The 12,006-nt window shown below is 64.0% G+C and overlaps 1 protein-coding gene across 1 annotated transcript in view; it reads left to right on the top strand.

The window, feature by feature from the left end:
• SEZ6L (seizure related 6 homolog like) overlaps window positions 1-5,089 on the top strand; it is a 28,586-nt gene extending 23,497 nt beyond the window's left edge. Inside the window, exons 10-17 of the mRNA XM_026060377.1 lie at window positions 561-757; window positions 1,607-1,801; window positions 1,883-2,074; window positions 2,335-2,529; window positions 2,903-2,935; window positions 3,252-3,366; window positions 3,566-3,668; window positions 4,930-5,089. Of these exons, the coding sequence (XP_025916162.1) occupies window positions 561-757; window positions 1,607-1,801; window positions 1,883-2,074; window positions 2,335-2,529; window positions 2,903-2,935; window positions 3,252-3,366; window positions 3,566-3,668; window positions 4,930-4,959 (1,060 nt within the window). The 3' untranslated portion in view covers window positions 4,960-5,089. The remainder of the gene's footprint in view (window positions 1-560; window positions 758-1,606; window positions 1,802-1,882; window positions 2,075-2,334; window positions 2,530-2,902; window positions 2,936-3,251; window positions 3,367-3,565; window positions 3,669-4,929) is intronic.
• The last annotated feature ends 6,917 nt before the right edge of the window (window positions 5,090-12,006 follow it).

The following is a 12,006-nucleotide window of genomic DNA, read 5'->3' as shown; positions in this document are numbered from 1 at the left end:
TGCTGGCGAGAGGCTCGCGGCCGTGGGAGCCGTGCGGCGAAGTCGCCRTCCCCGGCTGCGCCATCCGGCAGCCGGCCCGGCCCTTCCCGGGCAAGGCCCAGGCACTAATCCTGGGGAGGGCCGCACCTCCTCGCTCCGCTGGGATTGCTCCCCGAAATAGAGCAATTTAATCACTTCTGGTGCGAGAAACCTGTGTGGGAAGACCGTTACTTGGGAATGCATCCTGCCGCCCCCGAAGAATTGCATGCAATTGCTGTAACCAGGAGTCGCCTTCTCCACGCCTCGGGGAYGGGGTTGTGGGTTGTGGGCACCGGCTGTGAGCTGCTGGTGTCACTCCATGACAGGGTTTCAGCTGTCCTGCCCCAAAGAGCCGACAGCACTTCTAGCACCCAGTCTCGTCCCTGCCGAACGCTCCCGGGATGGAGCCCAGGGATGGGGCTCGGTGCTGGGCTCGACGCTGCGGCAGAGCCAGGGCAGGTGCCTGCTTCCACTGCCCCTTGCGCCCAGCACCGCCGCGTCCTCGCYCGCGAGCTGCTCCCTAACCGAACTCTCCTCTGCAGCCTGAACATCACCAACAGCGACATCCTCACCATCTACGACGGGGACGAGCTCACCGCCCGCGTCCTGGGGCAGTTCGTGGGCAGCAGCGGTCCCCAGAAACTCTATTCCTCCAGCCCTGACCTGACCATCCAGTTCCACTCGGACCCRGCCGGGCTCATCTTTGGGAAGGGGCAAGGATTCATCATGAACTACATAGGTAGGAGGGAGCGGGGCGCTGCCTGCCCCTGCCTTGCCCCGCGGGACAGCACAGACGGGGCACAGCGTGCAGCTGCACCGTGGTCGCCAAGTGCCCGTTTTGGAAGCTGGGACGTTTGCTGAGAGACGCCAGCACTCCTCCCATATCCCAAAGCATTTCCCAGCGAGCTCCTGCAGAGAAATCCCAGCCTTGCTGCGGATCTCTGGGTCGGTCGGTTCCTGGGTGTCCCCGTACATCTCCCCTCTTCCAGGCTCGTTCTGCAAGAGGGCACCAGCATTTTCAGTCCCTGTTAGCCTGGTCTGACCCAGTGCAACTRCAGAGCAGTGCAGCAGGGAGAAAAATTTGCAGGGAATGTGGGTGCAGGATCCCCCCCAACACTTTGGTCAGGCACAAAGCCRCTGGCATTGAAACATCGTCCTGGGAGAGGTCACGGCAGCCACTGGTGGGCTCCCGAAAAGGGCATTCCCAGCTCACAGCTCCTTGCTTTGGAGGAGCTCAGACCTATGTCTGGAAAAGTCCATCCGCGTCGTCCTTCAGCGCGCCCATGCCGGCCAAACGGGGCTGCCTGGTGCCCGAGGGAAGGACGAGGACCAGGAAGGGCGCTCGCTCCCCACGGCTGCGCGCTGCTCTCACCGCCGGCGCTTCCCCCCCCCGGCCTCTCCCCATGGCACCCGCTGCCTGCCACGGCCGTGCCGCCGGCTGCGCACAGAGCTGGAAAGCTCTCCGGGAGGGAGGAATCACGCGGAGGGAAGACGTGCGTGCAGGTGCACGCTCGGCAGCAGCGGCTCGGGGGGGGGGGGGGGGGGGCCGCGCTCCGGTGGGTGACGGCGGGTCTCTCCTCGGCCGCAGAGGTGTCCCGCAACGACTCCTGCTCGGACCTGCCCGAGATCCAGAACGGCTGGAAGACCACGTCGCACACGGAGCTGGTGCGAGGGGCCAAGATCACCTACCAGTGCGACCCGGGCTACGACATCGTGGGGAGCGACACGCTCACCTGCCAGTGGGACCTCAGCTGGAGCAGCGACCCTCCCTTCTGYGAAAAGAGTAAGCGCGCCCGATGCGGCCCCTCGCGCCGCGCTGCCGGGCTCCGCCGACCCTGGCCTCACGGGAGCTCTTCTTCCGCAGTTATGTACTGCACGGACCCGGGCGAAGTGGAGCACTCCACGCGCCTCATCTCCGACCCGGTGCTGCTGGTGGGCACCACCATCCAGTACACGTGCAACGCCGGCTTCGTGCTGGAGGGCAGCTCGCTGCTGACGTGCTACAGCCGCGAGACGGGGACGCCCATCTGGACCTCGCGGCTCCCGCACTGCGTCCGTGAGTTGGGGTCGCTCCCGCGCCGAGCCGCGCTTCCTCCCCCGCTCCTGCCCTGCAGCTCGGGGGGATTCCCTGCGGAAGCGGAAAGCCCTTTCCTGCAAGCCGAGACCCTGTCCAGCCCCGTGGGGYGGCGCAGAAGGTCCGAGTCCCTCCAAAGCTGGACTTGGTCGCATCCCGGGAGTTACTTTCCCTGCTGTCTTCCAGGTCTTTCTTTCCTTTAAAAACACTTTAGGCTCACCGTGGCACATCTTCCTTTTCAGCTGAAGAGTCCCTGGCCTGCGATAACCCAGGACTGCCGGAAAACGGCTACCAAATCCTTTATAAACGCCTCTACCTGCCAGGAGAGTCCCTGACCTTCATGTGCTACGAGGGCTTCGAGCTCATGGGGGAGGTGACCATCAAGTGCATCCTGGGCCAGCCGTCCCACTGGAGCGGGCCGCTCCCCATCTGCAAAGGTGCGGCACACGGCGGCGGCGGCACCCYGCTCGCGGCCACGGCCGCCTGCGGACCCGGGGCCCCCGACGGGCAGCGCGGCGCTCGCCGCTCGCTGCTTCTGGATGCCCCGTCCCTGGGAGCGAGTCCTCCGGGGAACGGGTCCCCTTGCGCRGGTCCACAGGGACTGGAAGCGTATGGGAAGCTGGAAGTTTGCAGCGCAGTTTGGGACTGGACGGGGTGCGGAGACGCCCCGGGCCTGGGCATTCCCGGGCGGCCCGAGGCAGGGAAAGCAAAGCCGCGTCGGGCAGCTCAGAGCTCTTCACGCTCCCCAGAAAGCCGCCGGTGCCTTGAAGCCCCCCGACACGTGCCAGTAATTCCCCATTTCTCTTCCAGTGAATCAAGACAGTTTCGAACATGCTCTGGAAGGTGAGTGCCGTGCCATGCCGTGCCGTGCCGTGCCGTGCCGGAGCGGCGGCACTGGCTCGGCCCTCGCGCTGGTGCAGCATCCGGCACCCTCGGTCCCTGCGGACCTCGCGCCCCGCGTGGGGCTGCGCTCCCTCCGCACAAAACCCGGCAACGTGGCAGGAGGGACGTGGCCGGGCTGAAACGGGCAGGTCAAATAACGCACGGCGACGCGGGGAGCGGAAGGGCCGGAGCAGCGCGGCAGGGCGAAGCGGGGGCAGAGCGGGGGGGTCATGGGGCACTTAGCAAGCGCCGACGTGACGGACTTCTGTCCTTTCAGTAGCAGAAGCCGCCGCAGAGACGTCGCTCGAGGGGGGCAACATGGCCTTAGCCATATTCATCCCGGTGCTGATCATCTCCTTGCTGCTGGGGGGAGCGTACATCTATATCACCAGGTAGGAGCTGCTGCCGCCGCCGCGGCGCGGGATCCGGTGGCTCGGCCCCGCCAGCAGCAAACCCGGGGCAGCGTCCTCGGGAGCAGGGCAGGGAGCTGCCGCGCAGCATCCCGACGCCGGCTCCCGGGGCGCCGCGGGGAGCGGAAGGGGGCGGCCGGGAGGACGGGGCCGGCTGTGACCCTGGCGTCTCCCGGCCCAGGTGCAGGTACTACTCCAGCCTCCGCTTGCCCCTCATGTACTCGCACCCGTACAGCCAGATCACGGTGGAAACGGAGTTCGACAACCCGATCTACGAGACAGGGGTGAGTGGCCGCGGGGCCCGGGCCGTGCTGCCCCGGAGCGCGGGCTGGTGCGAGCGCCGGCAGGGGAAGGGGCTCAGCGTGAGCCCGCTCGCAGGGGCAGCGCTGCCAAATCAGGCGGTTTATCATGGTTCTCCCTGTATTTGGCGCCGTACTTAAAGCACTGCAGCCCAGAACGGCTAGGCGCAGGGGAACACGGCCTGCATGGCGCAAACGTCACGTCGCGTTTGAAGAGAAAAGCCRGGAAAAGCCAGCCCCAGAGCAGGCTTAGCAACCCGAAAGCAAAATACGCACYGGTCAGAAGACGTTATTCAAAACGCACCGCTTGCTCGCTAGTCCCGGGTCACTAGCCAGGCGCCGGCAGTCTGCRGCCGGATTCAGGACTTGTGAACGTTTGGGGTGACAACGGGAAACGTGCGTGGGCCAACTGCACCGAATCATCCGGTACTTTCAGAGTCGTGACATCGGTGTGACTTCAGTCCCCTCTCTTGCGCAGCACTTCTTCCGCAGACGTCAGAGAGTCCCGTCGGGCCGTTTAGCACCGTTGCACTAGGCTGCAGTTCAGYGATCCTGGGTTTACTCGGAAACGCTCAGCCCCAGGGCCCCGGGAAGGGGAACAGCCGGTGCGGTGCGGGGGCAATCGCACGGGGAAGGTCCCGGGGGCTGCAGTGCGTCACCAGTCGAGCACGGTTCAGCGGCGCTATGACACCCTGAAAAAGGCAACAGCGCGCTGGGACGGGGGAGCAGCACTGCAGCCTGCGGCAGCCCGAAAGCACCGGCAGCGCTGCAGGAGCACGGGGAAGGGCTCGGTGCAGCGACGCATCCCCGGGGCTGTGCCGAGAGCGCAGGGCTGCAGGAGCACACTGCGCCGGGGGCAGAGGCTCAGGAGGAAAGCCTGAACACAGGTGGCTGCTTAGGCTGGAGAAGAGAAGATTGAGGGGGATACGGGGGGAAAAAAAGAAAAAGCAGCTGCTGCAAAAAAGGAAAGGGACTGATCTGTTCAATACATCCGGTGGTAGGTCAGAAAAAAAGGGGGCTTAGCTGCAGGGAGACTCCAACGTTAGGCAAAGCTTTCTAACAGCAGAGTGCGGACGCCAGCAAGGGCTCAGTGGCGACGACGGAGCCGCCGGGCTGGGACCCCCCCAGCCTTCCTGGGCTGCGACTGGGTCCCGCTTCCTCGGGGCAGAAGGGCACCCGGCAATGGGGTGATCATCCCGAGGGGGAACCCAGCTGCTGCCCTAAAACTGCTTTTTCTGCTTTTCAGGAAACGCGAGAATACGAAGTTTCGATATAAAGACAGCGATAAGAGAGTCGCCAGCTGTGAACTTAATTTACTCTCATAGAACTTCCTCAGTAACTAATCCAGAGACTATGTGGAGTTTGGTTGGACCCCCGGACCTACTGTCGTCTTTCCTTTTGCCTCTTTATTGAAGATTTTACTGTTTTCTTCACTGTATTTATTCTATTTAAATTGCGGTAGGTGTGTGGCACAGCTCCGGGCAGCCCGGACCCCGGGGGCAGGCAGCGACCGAGGAGGGGCAGAGCTCTGTGCCGCGGCGAGGCCGGGGCGGTGCAGGGGTGTCCCGCCGCGGCTCCGCACGGCAACGCGCCCCTGCCACCGGCACTGGCCACGCACAGAGGGATTTTGCGGTTTTTATGTTGTTAAAAATTAAAAATGTCTCCATTGCAAGAGCCTGCAATTGATTGCTAAGAGCTGTCTCAGGTGCAGAGTTTGCCCCAGGGTGTCCGGGCAGAGCGGTGCCGGGTGCTGTCCGAGCCCTCCTGTGCTTCCCGGCGCCTTCTCCCGGCCCCCGGAGCYGGGTGCTCTCAGGCGAAGGGAGCGCCTCCTGCTCCGGGAGCGGAACGCGTCTCAGGGAAGCTGCCGGGCAGTGTGCCCGGGAGAGGGGACAGCGCCTGGCACGCGCAAGGTGCAGGCCACTTGCTTCGCCCCCTTGGTTTTGGAGTGCGGAGAGGCACAGGAACCGGGACTTGCAGCTCCACGGAGAAGCGCTAATCAGCGACATCCAGCTGGCCTCGGCGGCCCCGTCCGGGAACCCCACAGGAGYGGAGCAGAAGCTGGCGCGCCTTGGTTCACACCAGCGGCTTCTCCTCGGCGACATCCACCACCACCTCGGCCGAGAAAATCCGAGTCCCTCCAAGGGCGGCGTGGACCCTTCGCATCTCAGGGTGACCGTGACGGACGAGGGACCCCCGCTGCCTTCACCCGTGCGCGGGGATGCTCGGGGACRCCTGCCCTCCCGCTGCCCCGCGGCGTGCAGGGGGCACAGCACGGGGTGAGGACACMCCTCGGGCCCAGGAAGTGGCCAAGCCGGCACGTCCCCTCCAGACCCGCCAGGGTCCGGAGATTGGAACAAAGTCCTCGAGGTTTGCACTTGGCTTGGGCCAAGCCTGCATGGAAAAGCGGCGGGTGCTGAGCRTGGTGGCGCATTGGGGACAGGGAGGCGGGCAGCCCGCCTGGCTGCGCTCCAGCACAACCCCGGGCAGCAAACAGGGAAAAATCAGCCCTAAAATCCGGTCCTGGCGGGGGCTGAGCAGCCGCAGCCCAAGTCCCTCCGTACTCTTCCGCGGGGGCCCACGTGTCTGCCGGAGCTGGCCATCGCCACCCTGCTCCCCGTGCCGGGCAAGCCGGCTCCTGCTGCCGGGGCAGCTGGCGTGGGAAGGGCGACAGGCGCCGGTGCCCCCTCGGCTGCCAGTGGTTGTAACCATGACCATGTCCTGGAGTCTGTCTTAGTTTAGGGATGGTTAGTGCATCTCTGCAGTGTACAGCTGAGACTTAGTTTTTTTCCTTTAAAAACAATGAATGTGTGTTTGTAATTTGTAAAGGTTAAAGAAAAAAAAAAACAGAAAAAACAAAAAAATGTGCCAAAAATGTACTAAGCATTTCATTTCCCTTCATACATGTCTGTTTTTATAAGAACAATGTGAAAATTGCTGGGATTAAATATTTTTGAACATGATGAAGTACTTCCGTGGGAAGCTCTAGCATTCAGTATAACCTTAATACAAATTGTTCTGTTTTTTTAATTGCCCGAATTACGTTCACAGGGATTTGAACCACAGGCAGCCCAACGGCCTGGCCTGCTGCACGCTCCGGGCTCTGGGCTCAGCTCACCCTCCAGCATGTCCGTGCGGGACAGGGGTCTCTCGCCGAGGCTGGGGGAGCCTGGCAGCCGCCGCTGCTCCGGTGCAGCATCGCTCCCCTCCGCCCCCTGCGCCATGCGGGTTTGCATGTCACAAGTGGGGACCAGCCTCTGCGGCAACGTGCCTGGGGGGTTTGCTTAATTTCCTGGAAGGTAAACTGCACCCTCTCCTCTGCCGCTTATTTGAATTTCAGTGCCAGGGAAGGATTTCAGGCAGTGGAAACCCCCCTGTGCTGCCAGACCAGCTCTGCCCGTCCTTCACGTCCTGCCTGCAGCCGGCCCAGCGGGCAGCGCCAGGGAAGGGGGCTGGGAAGGGGGCGCTCAGAAAGCGATGGGGGGCAGCACCCAGACCCCGCCGAAGCGGCTGGCTGTGGGGGAGCTCACTGCTGGCACTCGCGGGACGCGCAGCACATCTGCAGCACATCTGCAGCACATCATCTGCAGCCCGCCCGCGCCCCCCGGCCGGCGGGAGGCCGCCGCAGCCCCAGCGCCGGGCAGGGTTACGGGTGGCAGGAGCAGCCGTGTCCCGATAAACCCTTCCTGCTTCCACCCTCTCCCCGGGCAGCGCCAGCGCGCTGCTCTCGGTGCTGGTTATTCAGGATTGATCCACAGCGGGGCAGCAAACCACGCTGCGAGGCAGCCCCGCTGCCGCCCCAGCCCGGCGGCGAGGGGAGCCCGGGCCCGTGCAGGGTCCCCGTGCAGGCTCCCCGTGCAGGCTCCTGCGCTCGGCACCCCCAGCCCGGCCCCGGCCCGTGTTCCCCAGCCCACCCGCCGCGCGTGGCCTCCCGGGGCCCCCCCGGCCTCGCCGTGCAGCCGCCGCGGGGGCGGCCGCATCCAGCCGGGGCTCGTCTCGGCGCCAGGCTCGGGAAGCACCGGGACACGGAGCGGCGGCGTGTCCCGAGCTGCTCGCCGGGAGCCTCCGCGAGCCGAGCTGCTGCTGCTGCTGCCGGAGTTTGCTTCCAGGCCCCCCCCTTTCCACGAGGAATTGAAGGCACCGTGCCGGGGACCTGCCCCGGCGTCCGGAGGGCTGGAGGGACAGCGACGTGCAGCACCCTGCGCTGCGCCGGGGAAATGCCCTCTCCCCGCGGCACCCGCCGCCTTGCCCCGGAAACCCGGGGCCTCCTGTGCACCCAGGCGCCTCCCCGCACAATCCAATAAAGTAATCGGGCGCTCTGGAAATGTGCTTTGATAAAAGGTTATGATGTGGCATAAGATAATAGCTTCATTTAGCAGCTGTCAGGCTAATGCACAGGGGGGGTGAGGGAGCCGAGGCTCTAATGCAGAGCCCTCCCCAGGGAGGAAGCGCGGGTTATTTTTGGACAGCGATTACGAGAGAATAAAAACGAAGGGAAAAAAACTCTTTATGCTCCCATTTCTCCTTGGTGACGCAAAGCAGGAGCCAATCTCCAGCCTCTCGCTTTGTGCCGCGCATCAGCTTTGCCTGGGCGTAGCAGTGACAGCGATTAGTCCCCCGCTCCCCGCGGCAGCCTGTGCGGGAGGGCGCCGCGCTCGCTCCCCGGCAGTCACGTACTCACTGGGCCGCCAGGCTCCTTGCCCCCTCCGCAGCCCCGGAGGCCACCGCGGCTGCTCCCTGGCTGCGTTTCCCACTTCCCGCGTTATTTCTCAGCAGGAGCCAAAGACCACTTTGCGGGGGGAGCAGAGGCGGCGCGCTGAGCCCTGCTGTATCGGAGTGGAAGATGGAGGGTTAAGCAGCAGCTGATCCTCAGCCCTCCGGCTCGCAGCTAATGGCGATGTTAAATCATCCAGGGGCCGAGACGCAAGCAGCAGCCTCTCGCCGCTGGATACCTGCGGTCACTCGCGTCAGCGGAGAAGAGCTCGCTGGGGTCTGCGTTAGTGTCCTGTAGTGCATGGCCAGGAAACAGCCTCGGGCTGGAGCAAGAGCAGAGAAGGGAGAGCCAGGGCTCCGCGCTGCCGGAGCGGAGCCCAGCAGAGCCTGGAGGTGGATCTGCTCTGGGAGGGAGGCAGGACTGGGTGATAAAGCCACGCTCAGACATTCCTGCACCTTGCCCCGGCCTACAGGAAATGCACTTGAGCGCTGCATTTCTTGCAGGCTGGTCTGGGAGGGAGTCAGGAAGCAGGAGCCTGCGCCCATGGGGGTCTTCTCCGCGCAGAAGCACAGTCGGGAGGAGCCGTCTGGGAGCACCCTGCCCCAGCACCATGCTGAACGAGCCAGCCAGCCTGGGCCCTGGCCCGGGGCAAGCGCTGTTGGCTGCAGCCGCTTCCTGGCAGCGGCTCGAGGGAGGCCGCTCGGAGGTGTCTGCCCCAGGAGTCAGTGTCAGGAAAAGGGAGAAGGAATCCCTCGAGCCAGGAGCGCAGCCGGGCGCTCCCCTAGGCCTGGATCCCCCTCTGCTGCTGCACGGGAACCGCCGTGCTCCCCACTTGCAGCCCCCGAGAAGCTGGTGCTTTCTCCAGCCCTCTGCCCCCCTGGCTGAGAGCAGCGCGAGCAGCTGCCCTGTGGCCTCGGAGCTCCTTCCCGCGGCCTCCTCCGTGCTGGCAGGCCGCATTTGTGCCCGCACTGCCGTAAAGCCGGTCCCGGGGCTCCCAGCCCAGGATGTGTGCRGCTGACGCAGAGGAACGACGTCCCCTCCCCGGAGCTCCCAAGGCAGCAGTGAATCACGGCTGCTGCCAAACCCGGACCGAAAGGGAGAGGAGAGGAGCTGATAGGATGGAGGAGAGGCAGGCAAAGAATAAAAATGAGAGGAGGCTGAGAGCAAAATTAACCCTCAGCCACGTTACTGCTGCCCTTCTGAGGCGCCCAGGGAGGAGGCGCTGGGTCCTCGTGCCCGCGGCGTGGGCACATGCCGAGCCCGAGCCCGTGGCGCGGTGCAGGGCGCATTGCGAGGAACCTCTTGCTGCGTGCGATGGGCTTAGCATTGCAGGGGAGATGCACCCGGGGAGGTGGGACGCGGCCCGGCCCTCGGGCTCCTCCTCCCCCCACGAGCGCTGGGGGCTGCGGCTCCAGCAGGCTGGTTGCTGGAGGGCCCCGGTGTCGAGGGGGGGCTGCTGCCCTGGAGGGTGAAGGGAGCCGGGCGGCATCTAGCAAGGAAGCTGAAAGCGAGAGGAGCGGCTGGTCCCGCAGAGGAGAAGACAGGAGCGGGAGAGCCAAGGAGCAGAGCCCAGGCAGGACCCGGGGAAGCGCGGGCGGCAGAGCGGAGCGGGCAGAGCCCTGCCAGTGCCAGGGAGCAAGGCGGTGAGGTCCAGGGCCCCGCGCCGAGAGCCAGCATGACCGTCGACAGAAGGACGCGCTGTCGGCCATGGGCAGGCAGGAGGGGAGCACTGGGGCTGCGAAAGGTTGGGGTAAGAGCAGGAATAAACTCACCATCCTCTCACCCTGGAACAAAAAACCCTTTTGGGGACACGCAGGAACAAACTGAAGGTGAGGGGATGGAGAAAGCGTCCACAGGAGCAATCCCATCACAGGAAAACAGCAGGAATAGAGAAGGGAGGCAAAAATGTGGCAAGACAGAAACTGATGTGCAGCTCAGGTCTCCAACAGCCAGGGACGAGGCTGCTTTGGAGCAAGCACGTACGTCTGAGAGGGTGCACAGATAGATCTCGGTTTACTTCTAAAACAGAGCTCAGGCAGTGACTGAAGGCGATGCAATCTGGCTACCTGCAGCATGCAGGCACTGGATGTCCAGACCGGTCCATGCACCAGCAAAACCAGCAGGCTTTTAGCAAGCCCTCTGCCCACTCGCAGCACTGACGTGTGCAATGTGGCACACGTGGCAGCCTGCCCCGGGCAGCACCGTGCTGCCGGCGAGCTCGGCACAGGGGCTCCTCCGGGAGGCAGCTGGTCCAAACGTCCCTGGTGCCAGGGAGCTCGGTGGAGGGGGGTCTGGCCTTGGGCAATTGGGGCTCCTGGGCCCCCTGGATTTGACAGTATTAGCGTGGGTGAACAGGAAATGGGTTGGGAAAGAAAAAGCAAGCAAACAGGAAGCAGAAAAGCTCAAGACAAACTGTTTCTCTGCCAGCACTTAAGAGTTGTTAACGGACGTCCAAATTGATAAAGATTTTACTTGCTCTACAGCCAACCTGCAAAGTTAGTTTCTTCTCTTCCATAGTGCCAAAGCCTGGAAGCATCCAAGATCAGTTTAAAAGGAGAACATATGGGGAGACGGTTGTGTTGACCCCCTTGGGATGGCTGAACAAGCCAGAGAGAAGTGCGTATGGAGACGGCTGCATTAACGGTCTGTCTTCTCCAAACGCTGAGATCTGGCTGTTAGAGAAACACTGCTGTGGCTGAGTGTGGCTCTGCAGCGCCTGCCCCCGCTGCCTGCGGGCTCTCGAAGGGAAGCCCCAGGCGCCGACTCTGCCGTGGCGTGCGAGGCTGGTCCACGAGGCGCCGCAGCCCGCGTGGCCCCGTGGGTCTGTGCACAACATGCTGGGCTCCTTCCAGAAGAGCGCAGGTATCCAGGCCCGGCTCCCATGGGCGATTTGGAGTCGGTGCAGCCTGCCCTGTGCCCGCTCAGATGCACGGCACATCTGGGGAGGGTTCAGCTGGGGATGCCCGTCCAGCCCCCAGGACATGCAGCACTTGCACCGTCCCCCGTGGCCGTGTCTGCAGCGTGACATGGCCTGGGACAGCTCTCGCACCAGCTCCCAACAGGCCATGGGATTCATGGAAAGACGGAGTTCCCCAAACACGGAGGCTTCATGATGGTCTGATGGCAGCTGCACAACTTCCCTCCACCCCAATGCCTTCCCAGGAACCTCCGCCCTAATTTTGCCCCGCAGCTGGAGGAGGAAGCACCTCGTAGCAGTGTGAACAGGACCAGAAAATATGTCAGCAGACAGACCACAGTTTACCAACTGAGGGACCCTCCGAACCAGAGCGGCGGGAGCAGGCTGCGAGCAAGGGCAGCTCACACCTTCCTGTACACCCCCCCCCCACCAGAGCTCCCACGTCCTCGGGACCTGCATTCCCCAGGTGCCTGCGTCCATGGTGCTGCATTCCTGCCTACCCACATCTTGGGTACTGCCCCTCTGGGGGCTCGTATCCTGGTGGCCAGTGTCTCCTGCACCCTGGGTGCCTGTGTCCTAGGGGACCAGCATCCCCTGCCCCCTGAGTGCTGCACATGCAGATGCCCACAGCCCTGGATGCCCTCATCCCCGGGGCCAGCATCCCCTGCCTCCCTGGATGCCAGCTTCCCTGGATG

This window comes from Apteryx rowi, unplaced genomic scaffold (genome assembly GCF_003343035.1).
Source record: "Apteryx rowi isolate R43461 unplaced genomic scaffold, aptRow1 scaffold_168, whole genome shotgun sequence".
In the NCBI taxonomy this organism is placed as follows: Eukaryota; Metazoa; Chordata; class Aves; order Apterygiformes; family Apterygidae; genus Apteryx; species Apteryx rowi.
The sequence above is the reverse complement of the archived record's forward strand: the minus strand, read 5'-3'. Positions and strand labels throughout refer to the sequence as shown.